A 22,300-nucleotide genomic window follows, 5' to 3' on the forward strand; every position below is an offset into this window, starting at 1 on the left:
AGAAATAACCATTCTTGTGAACTTGTTAAAATTATGCTAACTATGTGCAAGCTAATGCAGCCTTGTTTTCAACTGAAAATAACAAGTTGCTCATAGAAAGTCAAACAAACAGCAAAGAAGACAGTTAAGTCATGATTAAAAGGCAATTTTATGTTCATCCTACAGTCGCTCCTGAGGCTGAGCTAGATGCCGACCTGAGAAAGGCTTTGGTTCTTCGTGCTGGTGTCACCATGAGGCTATACGTCCCACTGAGAGGACGCCCAGCACCAAAGGTGACATGGACAAAGGTGGACGCCAACCTGAAGGAAAGGCAGGGCCTGCTGATCAATACATCAGACTGGGACACCCTACTGATGATTGAGGACATCAACAGATACGACGCTGGCAAATACGTCCTGACACTGGAGAATAGCAGCGGCACCAAGAGCTACAATATCATAGTCAAGGTCCTAGGTAAGAAACATAACACACAATATGAGTACACACACCCAAGTGAGCATGAGTTTGGTATGTTGAAAAAAAAGGTTAGAATTTAGCTAAATTCAGTTGCAAAGTCAAAGAGCTTTTTCCATGAATATAGCTGAGTGCAGGTTATGTCCTTTTATGATTCTGCAACAATACAGAAATACAGTTGTTAAAACAATGGTTATGTGCATAGGTGTCCAGATGTCTTGACCCACAAATTATCAGAAAAGGCTATTTTCAGTCCTATAATTTGCATCTAGGACCTGATTTGCATCTGAGTTCAATTAACTAAATCTCTAATCCAGATGTACTGCTTCTCTCCCCCTCAGATACTCCTGGACCACCTGTGAACCTGATCGTGAAGGAGACCTCCAGAACCCATGCCTGCATCACCTGGGAAGCCCCGTTACTTGACGGTGGGAGCCCAGTCAAGAGCTACGTTGTAGAAAAACGTCTGGCTGAGAGAAAAGCCTGGACCTGTGTGTCAGCAGAGTGCCACAAGATCTCCTTCAGGATCACCAACCTGGAGGCGGGGCAGGCCTACTGCTTCAGAGTGCTGGCTGAGAACGCCTATGGCATTGGAGAGGGCTGTGAGACCGCCGGCATTGTCCGAGCCTCAGGTAGCTACAAGGCATTGTTGCTTTTTTCTAAATTAGAATAGATTTTTTGTTTAACAGAGTAAAACAGCTTAGACTATTTAGTATAGTACTGAAAAGTACAGTAGACTGTAAAGTACTGATAAACTAAATAATCTGGAAATGGTTAATAACTTATCTTTTTAACATATTTTTTACATTTTAATTTTCATCTGTCAGTGTTGCAGGTTGTTATTGATTATTGATTGAACTACTGCTACCATCAAGTTAGATAAAAGCCATATTTAAGATTATAGAATGTTAACTAAATACAGGAAACATCAGAAACAAAACAAACAAGGAAACAACAAAATCCAATCAAAAGAACTGAACTTAAGAGTAATGGCCAAGATATATCAAAAGTCAGAAAAGGCTGCAGCTTATCTATCTATTTATTCAAATTTGAGATGAAGGAACTTCTCTCTGTCTACGCTAAAAATATCTTGTCTAACACAAACTCGTCTCTCCTCCCCTTTCAGAGCAACCTGGTCCAGTGACAGACTTCAAAGCCCAGAAGACCACCAAGGACTCCATCGTCCTGGGCTGGAAGAAGCCCATCAGTGACGGTGGAAGCCACATTACTGCTTATATTCTGGAGCAGAGTGAAGGTGAGGAGAAGTGGAAGCAGATCATGAAGGGCAAGAACACCTCACACACCATCGGCGAGTTGACTGAGGGCAAGGAGTACTCCTTCAGAGTCAAGGCACTCAATGAGTCCGGAGAGGGACCACCCACCGAGCTCACTGTTGTTGCCAAGGACCAGTTTGGTAAGAAGTCAGCCATCATGCCATCTATTGTTAGTTAAGGTTACTTGTTTTGCTAGAATTATTTTCTAACAAGCCTTTTCTCCGGATTTCAGTGCTGCCTGACTGCAACTTGAGTGCCCTGCATGACAATTGCTATGTGGTGAAGGAAGGCAGCACCACACGTATCAACATCCCCATCATTGGAGTGCCCTACCCAAGCGCAACTTGGAAGAAGGGTGACGTGATGCTTGGAGACACTGGCCGCATGTGTGTGGAGGCATCTCAGGGTGTCACCACTCTGCTGATCAGAGACTGCCAGAGAGGAGACGCCGACACCTACACCATCATTGTTAGGAACAGTGCCGGCTCCAAGGAGTGCAAGTTCCAGCTGAAGGTAGTCGGCAAGCCCGGCATCTGCACCGGACCCATTATGTTTGATGAGATCACCGCAGACGGCATCACCCTAGAGTGGGGACCACCCAAAGATGACGGTGGTGCGGAGGTGTCCAACTACATTGTGGAGAAGAGGAGGACCACAGACAACAAGTGGGCCACAGTAGCTTCAGCCATCCAGAAGACCACCATGAGGGTGATCAGGCTCCATGATGGAATAGAGTACATCTTCAGAGTGTTTGCTGAGAACAAGTATGGCATTGGAGAGTATCTGAGGTCTGACCCAGTCATCGCCCAGCATCCATTCAGTGAGTATCACACTCACAATACATTTTGGTCTGCTCACCTGTTTTGTTTTGCATAAACTTTGATAATATAAAAAATACCAACTTTTTGGAAAACTTCCAGTCCACTGATCTTACCTTTTTTGTCCTGTTTCAAAATGCTAACACTCATTCCTAATAAAATGAAATCATCTAACCTCTCTTGTTTTTAAGAAATCTGGGTGCCGATTATAATACCAGATGACTTAAGATTTTGTTTCAGAATTAATTTTGTGAATCTTATGAAGTTGACACAACATAAAGTCAGATATGCAATGGACCTGAATGAAAAATATAGTTATATTCAGTTTTATTAATCTTTTATCTGTCTTTCTTAAATGAGGACCCAACCTGCAAAATTTAGAGGGGATTTTTTTATAGAAACAGATTCATGTAAAAGAGCAGTAATTGTACTTCATTAAGTCAAAGTAAGGTGTGGCCATGTAAACACTTTTGTGACTCACTGTGGTTTGTTGAATGTATTTTCATGTCTAAATTACTTTCCTAATCCTTCCACCCCTCTCTATTTTTCTGCTTCGTCCAGATGTGCCTGAGGCGCCTGCTCCTCCAGAAATCGTGAGCATCCGTCATGAGTCAGCCATCTTGACTTGGGCTGATCCAAAGGACACCGGTGGCTCCCCAATTACTGGTAACTGTGATAGATATCAGTTTGTTGTTAAGCATGAGTAAATAGCAAACAGCAATCACCGTGACCAACTGATTTTGTGTTCTCTCTAGGATATCATGTGGAGTTTAAGGAGAGAAACAGTCTTATGTGGAAACGGGCCAGTAAGACTCCTCTGAGAGTGAAGGAGTGCAGAGTCACTGGCCTGATAGAGGGACTAGAGTACGAGTTCAGGGTTATGGCCATGAACATGGCTGGCCTAGGAAAGGCAAGCAAGGTCACTGAGGCTGTGGTCGCCCTGGATCCTATTGGTGAGTTCACTCTTTTGGATTTTCTTTTTTCCCTAATGTGGAGACCTCATGTGTTTTGTGTTTTCTGTATGTTTTAATGCATGTACATCTACTCTCTTAGATCCTCCTGGCAAGCCTGAAGTGATCAATGTCACCAGGAGCACAGTCACTTTGATTTGGACAGCTCCCAAATATGATGGCGGCCACAAGCTGACTGGCTACATGGTGGAGAAGCTGGAAGCTGGAGGCAAGGCCTGGATGAAAGCCAATCATGTTAGCATCCAGGGCTGTGCCTTCACTGTCCCTGACCTGACAGAGGGATCTCAGTATCAGTTCAGGATCAGGGCCAAGAATGCTGCTGGAGCTATCAGCGTTCCTTCAGAGGCTACTGAGCTGCTGACCTGCAAGGATGAGTATGGTAAGCTGACTGAACTAATCTGGGTCCTTGAAATGTCTTTATTTTAGTTTTCAAATGTCAGGTCCTTAAAGTCATAAAGGCATGAATTTGGATTCAAGATGTTTGTAGTCAATTACAACACAACTTTCTTTTTTCCTCTGTGCAGAGCCTCCAACAATTACCATTGACCCAGACATGAAGGATGGTGTAACAGTCAGGGCAGGAGACACCATTGTGATCTCAGCCTCCAAGATTGTGGGGAAACCTCCACCCACTTCTGTCTGGTCAAAGGGAGGCCGTGAGTTCAAGACTTCTGACATTGTTACCATCACCAGCACTCCCACCTCGTCCACTCTGGCTATTAAATATGCAAGCCGGAAAAACACAGGAGAGTACATCATCACTGCCAGCAACCCCTTCGGCATCAAGGAAGAACATGTAAAGGTGAAGGTCCTGGACGTGCCTGGACCTCCTGGCCCCATTGAAGCCAGTAACGTTTCAGCTGAGAAGTGTACTCTGACCTGGCTTCCACCAGAGGAGGATGGAGGCTGCTCTATCAAGTCCTACATCCTCGAGAAGAGAGAGACCAGCCGCCTGCAGTGGACCAAGCTAGCTGAAAATGTTGTGGACTGCAGATATGTAGCCAGTAAACTGATCAAGGGCAATGAATATATATTTAGAGTGTCTGCTGTGAACCAGTATGGCACTGGGGACTCAAGCCACTCTGGTCCAGTCAAAATGTGTGACAGTTTCCGTAAGTATATGACTTTTTTATGGTTATAATTTGTGTAATATGATATAAAAATGACATGAAATTAGACCTTAGAATTCAAGATATTAATTTCTTCTTGCATATTTTATTTCTCCAGGCCCACCAGGTCCACCTTCAACCCCAGAGATTGACAATGTCAGTAGGAATGCTGTCACCATTTCATGGAAGAGACCAGCACAAGATGGAGGAAGTGACATCAGAGGATATTGTGTAGAGAGGAAAGAGAGGAGAGGACTGAGATGGGTGAGAGCTTGTAAGAGGACGATCCCTGACCTGCGCTTTAAGGTGCAAGGCCTGAGTGAGGGAGTAGAGTATGAGTTTAGAGTCACAGCTGAAAACAAGGCTGGATTTGGGGAGCCAAGTGAGCCATCACAGCCCGTGATGACCAAAGATATTGTCTGTAAGTAAAATATTTCACTTAATTCCTTTTTTTTTTTTTTTTTAACATAACAGTTAAAGTATGCAGAAAAGTCAGAGATACACATCAAGCATAATTGCAAATCCCTCCTTAACTTCTTTAAACCCCTGTTTTTCTTGTTAACAGATCCACCCGGTCCTCCATCCAACCCAAGGATTACAGACACAACAAAAACAACAGCCACCTTTGCCTGGGGCCGACCCCACTACGATGGTGGTCTTGAAGTCGATGGATATATTGTGGAGTACAAAAAGGAGGGCCATGATGACTGGGAGACAGAGACACAGTACCCATTGAAAGCCACTGAATATGTTATTGGTAAACTTCAAAAAGGAGGTAAATACCACTTCAGAGTCAGCGCAGTAAACTCAGAAGGAGTTGGTGAGCCTGCAGAGATTGAGAAAGTGACTGAACTGGTGGACCAGGAGACGCTGCCAGACTTTGAGCTGGATGCTGAACTCAGGAGAACCCTGGTGGTCAGGTGCCGTGCTTCAATCCGTCTGTTTGTTCCCATCAGGGGTCGTCCTGTTCCTGAAGTAACTTGGAGCAAAGATGATACTAACCTGAAAATGCGTGCCCACATCGACACCACAGAGTCTTACACTCTCCTGGTGATTCCTGATTGCACCAGATATGATGCTGGAAAATACAACCTCTGTCTGGAGAACGTTGCTGGAAAGAAGACTGGCTTTGTTAATGTGAAAGTTCTTGACACACCAGGACCACCAGTCAACCTCAAACCTAGAGAGATCACTAAGAATAGCATCACCCTCCAGTGGGAAATCCCCATAATCGATGGTGGTTCTAAGATTCATAACTACATTGTTGAAAAGAGAGAGGCCACCAAGAAGGCATACACAGTGCTAAGCACCACATGGCAGAAATGTTCCTTCAAGATTCCAGACCTTGAAGAGGGAGCTTACTACTACTTCCGTGTATCTGCTGAAAATGACCTGGGTGTAGGTGAGCCAGCTGAAACCCCTGATCCAATCAGGGTGTCTCAGGCCCCCTCTGCACCAGAGAACTTGTATGTCACAGATGTTACAGCTGACAGTGCCAGCCTGGCATGGGCCAAGCCCTTACATGATGGTGGCAGCTTGATCACTGGATATGTCATTGAGGCCCAGAAGAAGGACACTGACCAATGGGTCCATGTGGCCACCATCAAGGCTCTGGACTATACTGTCACAGATCTGATTGAGGGTGCAGAATATACCTTCCGCATAATGGCTGTCAATGCATCAGGCAGGAGCGACCCCCGTGAGAGCAGGCCTGCTATTATCAAAGAGCAGACTTCCGCTCCTTCCTTTGACCTACGTGGAGTCTACCAGAAGACTGTTATCGCCAAGGCAGGGGACCGCATTAAAGTGGAGATTCCAGTGCTTGGCAAACCAAGACCTGTTGTTTCGTGGAAGAAGGGAGATACAACGCTAAAGGAGACACAAAGAATCAACACTGAAACCACGCCAACATCAACTATCCTCAACATCAGTGAGCTCAAGAGGACTGATGGAGGCCAGTATTCCATTACCGGAAAGAACATGCTGGGTACAGTGACTGAGGTGATCACAGTCCTGGTCCATGACATTCCAGGTCCTCCCACTGGTCCCATCAAGCTGGAAGAGGTCTCATGTGATTATGTTCTCATGTCCTGGGAGGCACCAGAGAATGATGGAGGTGTTCCTATCAACAACTATATTGTCGAGATGCGGGAGACCACTGGTACTTCCTGGGTGGAATTGGCAGCTACAGTGATCCGTACCACATTTAAGGCAGCCCGACTCAACACTGGAACACAATATCAGTTCCGCGTCAAGGCCCAGAACAGATATGGCATCGGTCCAAGCATTATCTCTGAGCCAGTAGTGGCCGCTTATCCATTTGATGTACCAGGCCAGCCAGGCATTCCTATGGTCATATCTCACAACAAGGATGCTATGACTCTGAGCTGGAATGAGCCTTCTTCTGATGGAGGCAGTGCCATTCTGGGATACCATGTGGAGAGAAAAGAGAAAAACAGCATCTTGTGGCAGAAGATCAGCAAAGCTCTTGTTGTTGGAAATATCTTTAAATCAACAGGCCTTGTTGATGGAATTGCATATGAACACCGTGTTACTGCTGAAAACATGGCTGGTCTCAGCAAACCAAGCAAACCCTCTGAGCCTTTGTATGCTTTGGACCCCGTTGACCCACCAAGCAAGCCTGTGGCACTGAATATTACCAGACATGAGGTGACAGTATCATGGAAGAAACCAGAGATAGATGGTGGATTTTCTATCACTGGATACCAAGTAGAGAGGAGAGAGATGCCCAATGGACGCTGGCTCAAAGCCAACTTCAACAACATCCTAGAAACCATCTACACAGTCAGTGGTCTGATAGAAGATGCAACTTATGAATTCCGTGTGATTGCTAGAAACTCAGCTGGTGCTGTTAGTGCACCATCCCAGCCATCAGAAGCAATCACATGCAGAGATGACGTTGAAGAGCCCAGACTTGACGTTGATGCATCATATAGCAGCAATGTTGTTGTCATGGCAGGAGAGGTGTTCAAGTTGGAGGCTAATGTGACTGGCAGGCCGATCCCATCCCTGGTATGGACCAAGGAAGGAAAGGAGCTTGAGGATACAGCCAAGATAGAGATAAAGTCATCTGACTTCCACACAACTCTAATAAACAAAGATTCCCTGAGGAGGGATGGAGGTGCTTTTACTCTGACTGCAAGCAATCCTGGTGGCTTTGCCAAGTTCACATTCAATGTCAAGGTACTTGACAGACCTGGACCACCAGACTCCCTCACTGTTACTGACGTCACTGCTGAGAAATGTGTCCTTAACTGGCTGCATCCAACACATGACGGTGGTGCCAAGATTGAATACTTTATCATTCAGAGGCGTGAGACGAGTAGGCTGGCATGGACAAATGTGGCCACAGACCTTCAGGCGAACAGGTTTAAGGTCACCAAACTTCTGAAGGGCAATGAGTACATCTTTAGAGTCATGGCTGTCAACAAATATGGTGTGGGTGAACCCATTGAGTCTGAGCCTGTCATCTGTGCCAATCCCTATGTCCCCAGTGACGCACCACAGCAACCTGAAGTCACAACCATTACCAAAGACTCCATGGTCGTCTGCTGGGAGCGCCCTGAACACGATGGAGGCAGCAGAATCAACACCTACATAATTGAGAGAAGGGATAAGACTGGCCTGCGCTGGGTGAAGTGCAACAAGAGAACTGTAACTGACCTGCGATTCAAGGTCTCTGGCCTCACACCAGGACATGAATATGAATTCAGAATCCTTGCTGAGAACAATGCTGGTCTAAGCCAGCCTAGTCCTTCCAGTCCATTCTACAAAGCTGTAGACACCATCTTCCAGCCTGGACCTCCAGGGAACCCCAGAGTACTGGACACAACCAAGTCCTCCATCACTCTTGCCTGGAACAAGCCTGTCTATGATGGTGGTTCTGAAATTACTGGTTACATTGTGGAGACCTGCCTGCCTGAGGAGGATGAGTGGACAATTCACACTCCTAAGAAGGGATGGACAGCCACTTCTTTCACTATCACCAACTTGAAAGAAAACCAAGAGTACAAAATAAACATTTGTGCCACTAACTGTGAGGGAGTAGGAGAGCCTGCTGCTGTTCCTGGAACTCCCAAGGCTGAAGACAGACTCCTTCCTCCAGAAATTGAACTTGGAGCAGAGCTGCGTAAGGTGGTCTGCATCAGAGCATGTGGTACACTCAGACTCTTTGTCCCTATTAAGGGCAGACCAGCACCTGAAGTAAAATGGTCAAGAGAGCATGGTGAATCCCTGGACAAAGCTAACATTGAAATTACCTCATCATTCACCACTCTTCAGGTAGATAATGTTGACAGGTTTGATGGAGGTAAATACATGGTAACTGTAGAGAATGCCTCAGGAAGCAAGACAGCTTTTGTTAACGTCAGGGTGCTAGACACTCCTGGAGCCCCTCAGAATCTGATAGTCAAGGAGGTCACAAGAGATTCTGTTTCCCTTGTTTGGGATGCACCTCTGATTGATGGTGGCTCCAGAGTCCGCAACTACATTGTTGAGAAACGTGAGTCAACCAGAAAGGCCTACTCAACAGTCTGTGCCAGCTGTCATAAGTCTAGTTGGAAAGTTGGAGACCTGGAGGAAGGAAAGATGTACTTCTTTAGAATCTTGGCTGAGAATGAATATGGCATTGGCCTCCCAGTAGAGACCATCGAACCAATCAAAGTGTCAGAGAAGCCTCTCCCACCAGGCAAAGTGACGCTACGGGAAGTTACCAGTAAGAGTGTCACACTATCTTGGGAAAAGCCTGACCATGATGGTGGCAGCAGAATCACAGGTTATATTGTTGAGATGCAGGGTAAAGGCAGTGAGAAGTGGACCCAGGTCATGGTAGTAAAGACCAATGAGGCTCTTGTAACCGGCCTTACACAGGGAGAGGAGTACATGTTCCGTATCTCAGCCACCAATGAAAAGGGATTTAGTGACCCACGTCCTCTCAGTGTGCCTGTGGTAGCTAAAGATCTGGTCATCTCACCGATCTTCAAACTGCTTTTTAGCACATTCAGTGTACTAGCAGGAGATGATTTGAAGATAGATGTACCATATGCTGCCTGTCCCAAGGCTACAGCAACTTGGCTCAAAGATGGTGTTGTTCTCAAGGAGACAACCAGAGTTAATGCTGAAGCCACAGACAAAAACCTTCTCCTGGTTATTAAGGAGGCTTGCAGAGATGATGTGGGCACATACACTATCAAACTGACCAACACTGCTGGAGAGGCCTCTACTGACATCAGTGTGGTTGTTCTAGACAAACCTGGTCCTCCAACTGGCCCAATTAAACTGGATGATGTCACTGCTGACAGTGTAGTCCTGTCCTGGAATCCACCAGAGTATGATGGTGGTTGCTCCATCAACAACTACATTGTTGAGAAGAGAGACACATCCACCACTAACTGGCAGATTGTTTCAGCTACAGTGGCCAGAACTACTATCAAGGCAGCCCGTCTTAAGACTGGATGTGAATACCAGTTTAGGATTGCTGCAGAGAATAGATATGGCAAGTCCTCGGTTCTGCTCTCTGATACCATTATTGCTCAGTATCCATTTGAAGTGCCCGGTCAGCCACGTTCTGTTATGGTCCAGTCAGCCACCAAGGAAACCATGGTAGTTGTGTGGGAGAAACCAAGCAATGATGGTGGAAGTAAAATTATGGGCTACCACTTAGAGCTCAAAGAGAGAAACAGTCTATTGTGGGTGAAGCAGAATAAACAACTTATCCCAGACACTAGATTCAAGGTTGTTGGCCTCGAGGAGGGTATTGAATATGAGTTTAGAGTCTATGCTGAGAACATCGTTGGCCTTAGCAAAGCCAGCAAAGTAAGTGAAATGCAAGTGGCCAGAGATCCATGTGACAGACCAGGAAAACCAGAGGCTGTCATTGTAACAAGAAACAAAGTGACACTCAGATGGACCAAACCTGAGTATGATGGTGGCATCAAGATCACAGGCTATGTGGTTGAAAAGAAGGAGGGATCTGGCCGCTGGATGAAAGCCAGTTTCACCAACATCATTGAAACTGAATTTGTTGTCACAGGACTTACTGAAGACCAGATTTATGAGTTCCGTGTCATTGCCAGGAATGCAGCAGGTGTCTTTAGTGCACCTTCTGACTCTACTGGAACTATCACTGCCAAAGATGAGGTGGATCCACCCAAGATTGACTTGGAAACGAAATACTCCCAGGTTGTGGTGGTAAATGCTGGAGAGACATTCAGGCTTGAGGCTGCTATCTATGGTAAGCCTGTGCCCACAGTACACTGGCTGAAGGAGGGCGAAGAAATTGGTGAAGCAGCTCGCGTTGAGCTCAAGAACACAGACTTTACTGCTTGTATAGTTGTTAAAGAAGCTATTCGTGTTGATGGAGGTCAGTACACTTTGCTGGTAAAGAATGTTGGAGGAGAGAAATCTGTTAACATTAATGTCAAGGTCTTGGACAGACCAGGCCCACCTGAGGGCCCTATCTCCATCTATGGGGTCACAAATGAGAAATGCTCCATTTCCTGGAAACCTCCCTTGCAAGATGGAGGGAGCGATGTTTCCCATTACATTGTTGAGAGGAGAGAAACCAGCCGACTGGTTTGGACTGTAGTTGAACCAAAAGTTCAGACACTGAACCTGAAGATCACAAAACTTCTCCCTGGCAATGAGTACATTTTCAGAGTGATTCCAGTTAACAAATATGGAGTTGGTGAGCCTCTTGAATCTGAGCCAATGATTGCCAGAAATCCATTTGTCACTCCCAACCCACCAACAGAGGTAGAAGTCTCCACAATCACCAAAGACTCCATGGTGGTGACCTGGGAGAGACCAACTAATGATGGTGGCAACCCCATTCAGGGATACATTATTGAGAAACGTGACAAGGATGGTGTGAGATGGACTAGGTGTAACAAGCGTACAGTGAGTGAACTGCGCTTCAGAGTGACAGGGCTTCTAGAAAACCACAGCTATGAATTCAGAGTTGCTGCTGAAAATGCTGCAGGTGTTGGTACACCTAGCACACCAACAGTGTACTACAAGGCACTGGATCCTATCTTTAAACCAGGCCCACCAAACAACCCCAAGGTGGTAGATACATCTAGGTCCACCGTTTCCCTGACATGGGGCAAACCCATCTATGACGGTGGCTGTGAGATTCAGGCTTACATTGTTGAGGCCTGCAATGGAGCTTCTGATGAGTGGTTTATGTGCACTCCTCCCACTGGAATCACAGACACGAAGTTTACAGTGAAAAAGCTTCTGGAGAAGCATGAGTACCAATTTAGAGTGTGTGCCATCAACAAAGTTGGTGTTGGTGAGCATGCTGATGTTCCAGGAAAGATTCTTCTGGAGGAGAAGCTTGAGGCTCCTGATCTTGACCTGGATGCTGATATGAGAAAGATGATCAACATTAGAGCAGCAAGCACTCTCAGGCTGTTTGTTCCTGTGAGAGGTCGTCCAGCACCTGAGGTGAAATGGGGCAAGGCTGAGGGTGAGATTAAGGAGACTGCCCAGATTGACAATACAGGTAGCTATGCTTCTCTTGTCATTGAGAATGTTGACAGATTTGACAGCGGCAAGTACACTCTGACTGCAGAGAATGCCAGTGGAGTGAAGTCAGTATTCATCAGTGTCAGAGTCCTGGACTCACCCAGTCCACCAACTAACTTCATAGTAAAAGAGATTACCAAGAATTCTGTCACTCTTACATGGGAGCCTCCACTTCTGGATGGTGGATCAAAGATTAAGCATTATATTGTTGAGAAACGTGAAAGTACCAGGAAAGTTTACTCTCCCATCACCACCTGCAACAAGATGTCATGGAAAGTCGAACCTCTTCCAGAAGGTGGAATCTTTTTCTTCAGAGTCTCGGCAGAGAATGAATATGGTGTGGGTCTCCCCATTAAAACCACAGAGCCAATTAAGATATCTGAGAAGCCTCAGCCACCTGGTAAAGTCAGTGTTCTTGATGTCACTTCTAGCACTGTAACTCTTCGCTGGGAGAAGCCTGAACATGATGGTGGCAGCAGGATCAGTCACTATGAAGTCGAACTAGCACCCAAAGACAGTGAAGCTTGGTCTATGTGTGCTAGTGTGAAGGCAGTGGAGACTGTAGTGACAAACCTACTTAAGGGAGAGGAGTACCAGTTCAGAGTTATTGCTGTAAATGACAAGGGCAAAAGTGACCCAAGACAATTGGTTCAATCAGTTGTAGCAAAGGACCTGGTAATTGAGCCTGCTGTTAGACCCAAGGTGAGCTCCTATAGTGTCCAGGTAGGACATGACCTCAAGATAGAGGTGCCAGTTGCTGGTCATCCAAAGCCAACCATCACTTGGACCAAGGATGGAGCTGCCCTTAAGCAGACCACCAGAGTCAATGTCACTGACTCAGCAAATCACACCACTCTCACTATAAAGGATGCCACCAGAGAGGATGGAGGCATGTATAGCATCAATGTGGCCAATGCCCTGGGTTCCAAGGATGCTACAATTGAAGTGATCACCCTGGACAAGCCAGGCCCACCAACAGGCCCTGTCAAGTTGGAGGACATCAGTGCTGAGAGTATTACTCTTACCTGGGAACCTCCTACATATACAGGTGGCTGCCCAATCTCCAACTATGTGGTGGAGAAGAGAGATACAACCACTACCAACTGGGTGGTCGTATCTGCCACTGTGGCCAGAACCACACTAAAAGTGAGCAATCTGAAGACAGGCGCTGAATACCAGTTCAGAATCTATGCTGAGAATAGATACGGGAAGAGTTATGCAATTGATTCAGAGCCTGTTTTGGCACAGTATCCATTCCAGGAGCCTGGCCCACCAGGAACGCCATTTGTGTCCTCATACACGAAAGACTATATGTTGGTTGAGTGGCACAAACCCCCATCTGATGGAGGCAGCTCTGTCTTGGGCTACCATCTGGAGAGGAAAGAGAAGAACAGCATCCTCTGGACCAAGATTAACAAAATGCTCATCCAAGACTGCAAGTTCAAATCTGCTCCTCTTGAGGAAGGTATTGAGTATGAGTATAGAGTCTATGCTGAGAATATTGTTGGCATTGGAAAATGCAGCAAAGTATCTGAAGTTTATGTAGCCCGTGACCCATGTGATCCTCCTGGCCGCCCTGAAGCTTTGATTGTGACCAGGCACTCAGTGAAACTGAGCTGGACTGCTCCACAGTATGATGGTGGAAGTTTAGTTACTGGCTATGTAGTCGAGAAACGTGATCTTCCTGAAGGAAAGTGGATGAAGGCTAGCTTTACAAATGTCATTGAACATGAATTCACAGTCACTGGCCTGACAGAAGACAGTAAATACGACTTTAGAGTAATTGCAAGGAATGCAGCTGGTGCTGTCAGCAAGCCCTCTGAGAGCACAGGATCCATCACAGCCAAGGATGAGATTGACCCACCTAAGTGTGAGACAGATCCTATGTACAACCAGACCATTGTTGTCAGTGCTGGAGAAACATTCAGTCTGGAGGCCAGTGTGGAAGGAAAGCCTATACCCACAGCTCAGTGGTTCAAAGGAAATGTTGAGGTTGAAAACTCAGCAAGGGCTGAAATCAAAAACACAGATTTTAAGGCTTTGCTTGTTGTAAAGGATGCCATCAGAGTGGATGGTGGACAGTACACACTGGTTCTGACGAATGTGGGTGGAACTAAAACTGTCCCATTCAGTGTGAAGGTCCTGGACAGACCAGGCCCCTCAGAGGGACCACTTACTGTCAGCAACGTCACTGAGGAGAAGTGTTCACTGTCATGGCTGCCACCCAGGCACGATGGAGGAGCTAGCGTTTCTCACTATGTCATTCAGAAGAGAGAAACAAGCCGCCTGGCATGGACTGTGGTCTCCAGTGACTGTGGAGCTACCATGTTCAAGGTTACCAAACTGTTAAAGGGCAATGAGTACATCTTCAGAGTCATGGCTGTCAACAAATATGGTGTGGGTGAGCCTCTTGAATCAGCACCAGTTATCATGAGAAATCCATTTGTTCCACCTGGCTCACCTCAAGAGCTTGAGATCACCAACATTACCAGGGACTCTATGACTGTCTGCTGGAACCGTCCTGAGACCACTGGAGGCAGTGAAATCGTGGGTTACATTGTTGAGAAGAGAGACAGAGCTGGAGTGAGGTGGACCAAGTGCAACAAGCGCAGAGTGACAGACTTACGATTCAGAGTAACAGGACTGACTGAGGATCATGAATATGAATTCAGGGTATCTGCAGAGAATGCAGCTGGTGTGGGTCAGCCAAGCCCAGCTACACCCTACCTCAAAGCCTGTGACCCCACCTTTGAACCGGGCTGTCCCACTAATGCTCATGTGGTGGACACAACTAAAAACTCCATCACTCTGTCTTGGCATCGACCTATCTATGATGGTGGTGTTGAGATTCAAGGATATGCTGTGGAAATTACCAAGGCTGATGAGGAGGAGTGGACCATATGCACCCCACCCACTGGAGTTAATGCTACCAAGTTTACCATCACCAAGTTAATAGAGCACCAGGAATACAAGGTGCGCATATGTGCCATCAATAAGCTGGGTGTTGGTGAGCCCACCGAGATTCAAGGAGTGGTCAAACCTATGGATAAGATTGATCCTCCGGAAGTGATTCTGGATTCAGAACTTAGGAAGGGAATAGTTGTTCGTGCAGGAGGTTCAATGAGAATCTGCATTCCATTCAAGGGACGTCCTATTCCTGAGATCAACTGGGCCAAGGAGGATGGAGAACTCCCGAGTAAAGTTCAGATAGAGACTGGTGAAGATTATACACAGCTTTCCATTGACATCTGTGACAGATATGATGCTGGAAAATACATCCTAAACTTAGAAAACAGTGCTGGCACCAAATCAGCATTTGTCTCTGTTAAAGTTCTGGACACTCCAGGAGCACCACTGAATCTAACAGTAAAAGACATTAAGAGGGAAAGCGTCACTCTGACCTGGGAGCCTCCTGTTATTGATGGTGGTGCAAGAATTAAGAATTACCTGGTTGAAAAGCGTGAATCCACCAGGAAGGTTTACTCTAATGTGGACAACAAATGTACAAAGACAAGCTACCGTATCACTGGCCTCACTGAGGGAACCATCTACTATTTCAGAGTTTTAGCGGAGAACGAGTTTGGTGTGGGACAGGCAGCTGAGACAGAAGACGCGGTTAAGACCTCTGAGCCTCCTCTGTCTGTGGGTAAGGTCACTCTGACTGAAGTGACCAAAACCACTGCTTCACTCTCCTGGGAGAAGCCAGACCATGATGGAGGCAGCAGGATCATGGGCTACTACATTGAAATGCAGCCTGTGGGCTCAGAGGAATGGGTGGTGGCCACCACAACCAGAACTTGTGAGGGCACTGTCACAGGCCTCAGCACAGGACATGAGTACCTGTTTAGAGTGTCAGCTTTCAATGAAAAGGGAAAGAGTGACCCCAGGCCTCTGGCTGCACCAGTTACTGCTAAAGATGTAACTATTGAACCCGGATTCAAGATGACATTTAACACTTACAGTTTACAAAGTGGTGAGGATCTGAAGATTGAGATTCCAGTGATTGGACGCCCTGTCCCCAAGGTTGAATGGAAGAAGGATGGGCAGGCGCTTAAGGAGACAACCAGACTAAATGTATCTGGCACACCATCATCTACTAAGTTGTGCATCAAGGATGCAAATAGAGAAGACTCTGGTAAATACACTATCACAGCTACTAGCAGTGTTGGAACAGCTACAGAGGAGATCACTGTTATTATTCTTGATAAGCCTGGCCCACCCACAGGCCCTGTGAAGATTGATGAGGTGAGCTCTAATTATGTCACTTTGTCCTGGGAGCCACCAGAATATACTGGAGGCTGCCAAATCAACAACTACATTGTGGAGAAGAGAGACACGACAACAACAGCATGGCAGATTGTGTCTGCTACTATTGCCAGGACAACAATCAAAGTCACCAAGTTGAAGACTGGAGTTGAATATCAATTCAGAGTGTCTGCTGAGAATAGATATGGAAAGAGTCCTGCTATTGTCTCTCCTGCTGTTATTGCTCAGTATCCATTCACAGAGCCTGCTGCACCAGGAACACCAATTGTTTCTGCTGCAACCAAGGAAAACATGGTTGTTGAGTGGAAAGTCCCAACCAACAATGGAGGCAGCCCCATCCTTGGCTATCACCTCGAGAGAAAGGAGAAAAACAGCCTCTTGTGGACTAAACTCAACAAGCTTCTAATCCCAGAAACACGTTTCAAGACTACAGAGCTGGAAGAAGGTATTGAGTATGAATTTAGAGTTTATGCTGAGAACATTGCTGGACTCAGCCCAGCTAGCAAGGTCTCTGAGAGCACTGTAGCCAGAGATCCCTGTGACCCACCAGGCACTCCTGAGGCTATTGAAATTACAAGAAACCATGTTACCCTCCAGTGGACCCGGCCTCAGTATGATGGAGGCAGTGCAATCACTGGCTATGTGATTGAGAGGAGGAAACACCCAGATACCCGCTGGATGAAGGCTAGCTTCACCAACATCATGGACACACAATTCACAATCGCTGGCCTGACTGAAGACTGTGTTTACGAGTTCAGAGTTGTTGCCAGGAATGCTGGTGGCATTTCTAGCCGTCCCTCTCAGAGCACAGGAGAAATTACTGCCAAAGATGAAATTGAGGCTCCAGAAGCCACCATGGATCCTAAATTCAAGGATCTGACTGTCGTTAATGCTGGTGAGACATTTGTTATTGATGCAGACTACACTGGCAAGCCTATGCCTGAGGTAATTTGGTTAAAGGATGGAAAGGAAATTGACAAAACCACACCAAGAATGGAGGTCAAGACCACACTTACACGTACCGTCCTGACAGTCAAGGATTGCATCAGGGTAGATGGTGGCCACTTTGTCATCAAACTTGTCAATGTGGGAGGAGTTAAGATGATCCCAGTTAATGTTAAAGTTTTGGATAGACCTGGTCCCCCAGATGGCCCTCTAGAAGTCAAAGGGGTCACAGCTGAGAAATGTTACCTGCACTGGAACCATCCCTCACATGATGGTGGAGCTGGCATCTCCCACTATATCATTGAGAAGAGAGAGACCAGTCGATTGTCATGGACCATGGTTGAGCCTAAGATCCAGGCCATTAGCTACAAAATCACAAAACTGCTGCCTGGCAATGAATACATATTTAGAGTCACTGCTGTGAATAAATACGGTGTTGGTGAGCCCTTGGAATCTGAGCCTGTTATTGCTCGTAACCCCTTCACCACTCCCAGTGCCCCATCCACCCCAGAGGCTAGCGCTGTTACTAGAGACTCCATTGTGCTTACCTGGGAGAGACCAGAACATAATGGAGGAGCTGAGATTGAAGGATACATCCTTGAAAAACGTGATAAAGATGGTATAAGATGGACTAAGTGCAACAAGAAGAGGCTGAATGACCTGAGATTCAGATGCACTGGTCTCACAGAAGGCCACTGCTACGAATTCAGAGTCTCAGCAGAAAATGCTGCTGGTGTGGGAAAGCCTAGTGCACCATCTGAATACATAAAGGCCTGTGATGCAATTTATCCACCAGGACCTCCAAATAACCCCAAAGTCACCGATCATTCAAGCACCACAGTGTCTTTGTCTTGGTCCAGGCCTATCTATGATGGTGGAGCACCAATCAGTGGATATATTGTTGAAATGAAGGAGGCAGCAGATGATGAATGGATCACTTGCACACCATACACTGGTGTGCAGGACACTCACTACACTGTAAAGAAATTGAAGGAGAATGCAGAGTACAACTTCCGCATCTGTGCTGCTAATTGTGAGGGAGTAGGAGAGCATGTGGACCTACCAGGTTCTGTAATTGCTGCAGAGAAGCTGGAGGCTCCTGAAATTGAACTAGATGCTGACCTAAGGAAGATGGTCAATATTCGTGCCACTGCCACCTTGCGTCTGTTTGTGACAATAAGAGGAAAGCCTGAGCCTGAGGTCAGATGGTCCAAGGCTGATGGCTCTCTGAATGAGCGTGCACAGATTGAAGTCACAAGCTCTTACACAATGCTGGTTATTGATAATGTTGACAGATTCGACACTGGCAAGTATGTACTGACTCTTGAGAATCTCAGTGGTTCTAAATCGGCTTTCATCAATGTCAGAGTTCTGGACTCACCAAGTGCTCCTACCAACCTGGAGGTTAAGGATGTGAAGAGAAATTCTGTCTCTCTCTCCTGGGAGCCTCCTCTGATTGATGGTGGGGCTAAGATATCACATTACATTGTGGAGAAGAGAGAGCAGAAGAGGATGGCTTTCACCAGTGTTTGTACCAACTGTGTGAGGAACTCATACATTATTTCTGACCTGCAGGCAGGAGGCAGATATTATTTCCGAGTGTTGGCTGTGAACGAGCTTGGAGTGGGTTTGCCTGCCTCTACAGATCAGGTCAAAGTGTCTGAGGCTCCTTTGCCTCCTGGTAAGATTGTCGTGGTTGATGTGACTCGTCATACTGTTACCCTTTCCTGGGAGAAACCTGATTATGATGGAGGCAGCAAAATTACAAATTATATTGTGGAGATGCAGCCCAAGGGAGATGACAAATGGACTGTATGCAGTGAAGTCAAAGCATTGGAAGCTACTATTGATGGACTCACAACTGGAGAGGAATATGCCTTCAGGGTGATTGCAGTGAATGATAAGGGCAAGAGTGATGCCAAGCCTCTGGCTACCCCTGTGGTGGTGAAGGACATCACATTGGCACCCATTATCAACCTGTTGTTCGACACATACAGTGTAAAAGCAGGAGATGACTTGAAGATTGATGTTCCCTTCAAGGGCAGACCTCAGCCTGAGGTGTCCTGGAAAAAGGATGGCCAGGTGCTTAAGCAGACGACGAGGGTCAATGTTCTTACTTCCAAGACCTCATCCAAGATTTTCATCAAGGATGCAACCAAGGATGATGTAGGAAAGTATGAGATTACTCTGACTAACTCAGTTGGCACCAAGACAGCTGAAGTCTCTGTTATTATCCTGGACAAACCTGGCCCACCTAGCAACATTAGGGTGGATGAGGTGAGTGCTGACTTCATCTCCCTGTCTTGGGATCCTCCAACCTATGAGGGAGGATGTCAAATCAACAACTATGTGGTGGAGAAGAGAGACACTACCACAACCACATGGCAGATTGTCTCAGCCACAGTAGCCAGGACATCAATTAAGGTGACTCGTCTCAATCAGGGAACAGAGTACCAGTTCCGTATTGCATCTGAGAACCGTTATGGCAAAAGCCATGCCATTGACTCTGCTCCTGTTGTTGCTCAGTATCCCTTCGAGCCTCCTGGCCCTCCAACCAACTTACATGTTGCCCATGCCACTAAGTATGGCATGCTTGTGGAATGGGGCAGACCTGCCAGCGACGGTGGAAGCCCTGTTATTGGTTATCACATTGAATGCAAAGACCAAAGCAGCATCTTGTGGACCAAGGTCAACAGAGGTCTGGTAGCTGAAAACCAGTTTAAGATGACAGGTATTGAAGAAGGCCTGCTGTATCAGTTCAGAGTCTATGCTGAGAATATTGCTGGTATTGGTCCATGTACTAAGGCAAGTGATGCCGTGGCAGCCAGGGATCCATGTGAATCTCCACATAACCTAAGAGTCACCAACATTACAAGGACCTCAGTTTCCCTCTACTGGGAAAAGCCAGAATATGATGGTGGAGTAAAGATTACTGGCTACATTGTTGAGCGTAAAGAACTTCCCAATGGCCGCTGGTTGAAATGTAACTTCACTAACCTGCAAGACACCTACTTTGATGTCACAGGCCTGACAGAAGATGTCCAATATGACTTCCATGTCATTGCTAAGAATTCTGCAGAGCTATTGAGCGCTCCCTCAGAGAGCACTGGTCCTGTCACAGTCAAAGATGATGTGGACCCTCCCACTATTATCCTGGAAGATAAGTTCAGACAACTGGTTGTTATAAAGGCTGGAGAGATCATTAGAATTGATGCTGAAATCACAGGCCGTCCACTCCCAGTTGTCACTTGGTCTAAGGATGGGAAGGAGATTGAGGCCAAGGCCAGGTGTGAAATCATCTCCACAAACTTCACAACCACACTGATTGTCAGAGATGCAATTAGGAGGGACTCTGGCCAGTATGTCCTGACCCTGCACAATGTTGCAGGAACAAGGTCTGTGGCTATCAATTGTAAGGTTCTGGACAGACCTGGACCTGCTTCAGGTCCTTTGGCAGTGTCTGGCCTCACAGCAGAGAAATGCACCATATCGTGGGGACCCCCTCAGGAGAACGGTGGTGCTGAAATTATGCATTACATTGTGGAGAAGCGTGAGACAAGTCGCCTTGCCTGGACTCTTGTCTATGGTGACATGAAGGCAACTACCTGTAAAGTGACCAAGCTGCTCAAAGGAAATGAGTACATCTTCAGAGTCAGGGGAGTAAACAAATATGGGGATGGTGAGGCCCTGGAGAGTGAGCCAATAAAGGCCATGGATCCTTTCACTGTACCTGCAGCTCCCACTAATGTCCAGGTCACCTCAGTTACAAGTGAGGCAATGACCATCTGTTGGGAAAGACCAGTTTCTGATGGTGGCAGCAGTATCTCTGGGTATGTTATTGAAAAACGAGAGAAGACTGGCCTTCGCTGGTGCCGTGTCAACAAGAAACCTGTTTATGACCTTAGAGTCAAAGCCTCACACCTTCGTGAGGGCGCAGAGTATGAATACAGAGTATTTGCAGAGAACTCTGCTGGCCTTAGTGCTCCCAGCACCCCTTGCCCACTCACCAAGGCTGAAGACCCGCAGTTCCTGCCCTCACCTCCTGCTAAGCCTAAGATTGTTGACTCTACAAAGACCACGGTCACCTTGTCATGGAACAAGCCACTATTTGATGGTGGAGCACCTGTTACTGGTTATAGAGTGGAATATAGAAAGACTTTAGATGATGAATGGATTGTTGGAGTCCACAATACCAAGAACACAGAGTTTACAGTGGTGAAATTGACACCTGGGGCTGAATATGTGTTTGTTGTCAAGTCCATTAACAAGATTGGAATCAGTGAGCCCAGTCCTGAGTCAGACAAACAGATCGCCAAGGAAAGAGAGGAGGAGCCAGTCTTTGACATCAGCAATGAGATGAGGAAGACTCTTATAGTAAAGGATGGAAGCTCATTCACCATGACAGTGCCCTTCAGAGGCAAACCCATCCCAACTGTTACATGGACTAAGCCTGACGTTGACCTTAGAGTTCGTGCTGTCATTGACACCACAAACACCTTCACCTCCATCACCTTAGAGAAAGCAACTCGCAACGACTCTGGCAAATACACAGTCACCTTGTCCAGTGTTGCTGGAACCGCCTCTCTGACACTCAACGTCAGAGTTTTGGACTCCCCTGGAGCTCCTACCAATGTAGAAGTCAAGGATGTGACCAAGACCTCTGCTACTGTAACCTGGGATACCCCTGAGAATGAGGGAGGAGGACCAGTCAAGAACTACCTTGTTGATATCCGTGAGGCCAGCAAGAAAGGCTGGACCAGGTTGACTGACACATGCCACAGACTGACATACAAAGTGACAGACCTGAAGGAGGGAGAGGTCTACTACTTCAGAGTAACAGGCGAGAATGAGTATGGTATTGGTGTTCCTGCTGAGACCAAAGAAGGAACCAAGATCACAGGTAATAAATTTTAATT

The 22,300-nt window shown here is 46.6% G+C and overlaps 1 protein-coding gene across 1 annotated transcript in view; it reads left to right on the forward strand.

The window, feature by feature from the left end:
• The window catches only part of ttn.2 (titin, tandem duplicate 2), a 221,131-nt gene that overhangs the window by 169,116 nt on the left and 29,715 nt on the right, over nt 1-22,300 (forward strand). Inside the window, exons 212-221 of the mRNA XM_084725464.1 lie at nt 166-453; nt 795-1,085; nt 1,580-1,867; nt 1,960-2,547; nt 3,107-3,211; nt 3,301-3,498; nt 3,599-3,895; nt 4,041-4,628; nt 4,744-5,046; nt 5,191-22,284. Of these exons, the coding sequence (XP_084581590.1) occupies nt 166-453; nt 795-1,085; nt 1,580-1,867; nt 1,960-2,547; nt 3,107-3,211; nt 3,301-3,498; nt 3,599-3,895; nt 4,041-4,628; nt 4,744-5,046; nt 5,191-22,284 (20,040 nt within the window). The remainder of the gene's footprint in view (nt 1-165; nt 454-794; nt 1,086-1,579; nt 1,868-1,959; nt 2,548-3,106; nt 3,212-3,300; nt 3,499-3,598; nt 3,896-4,040; nt 4,629-4,743; nt 5,047-5,190; nt 22,285-22,300) is intronic.

This window comes from Lutjanus erythropterus, chromosome 8 (assembly GCF_056507025.1).
Source record: "Lutjanus erythropterus isolate fLutEry1 chromosome 8, fLutEry1.hap2, whole genome shotgun sequence".
Lineage (NCBI taxonomy): Eukaryota > Metazoa > Chordata > Actinopteri > Lutjaniformes > Lutjanidae > Lutjanus > Lutjanus erythropterus.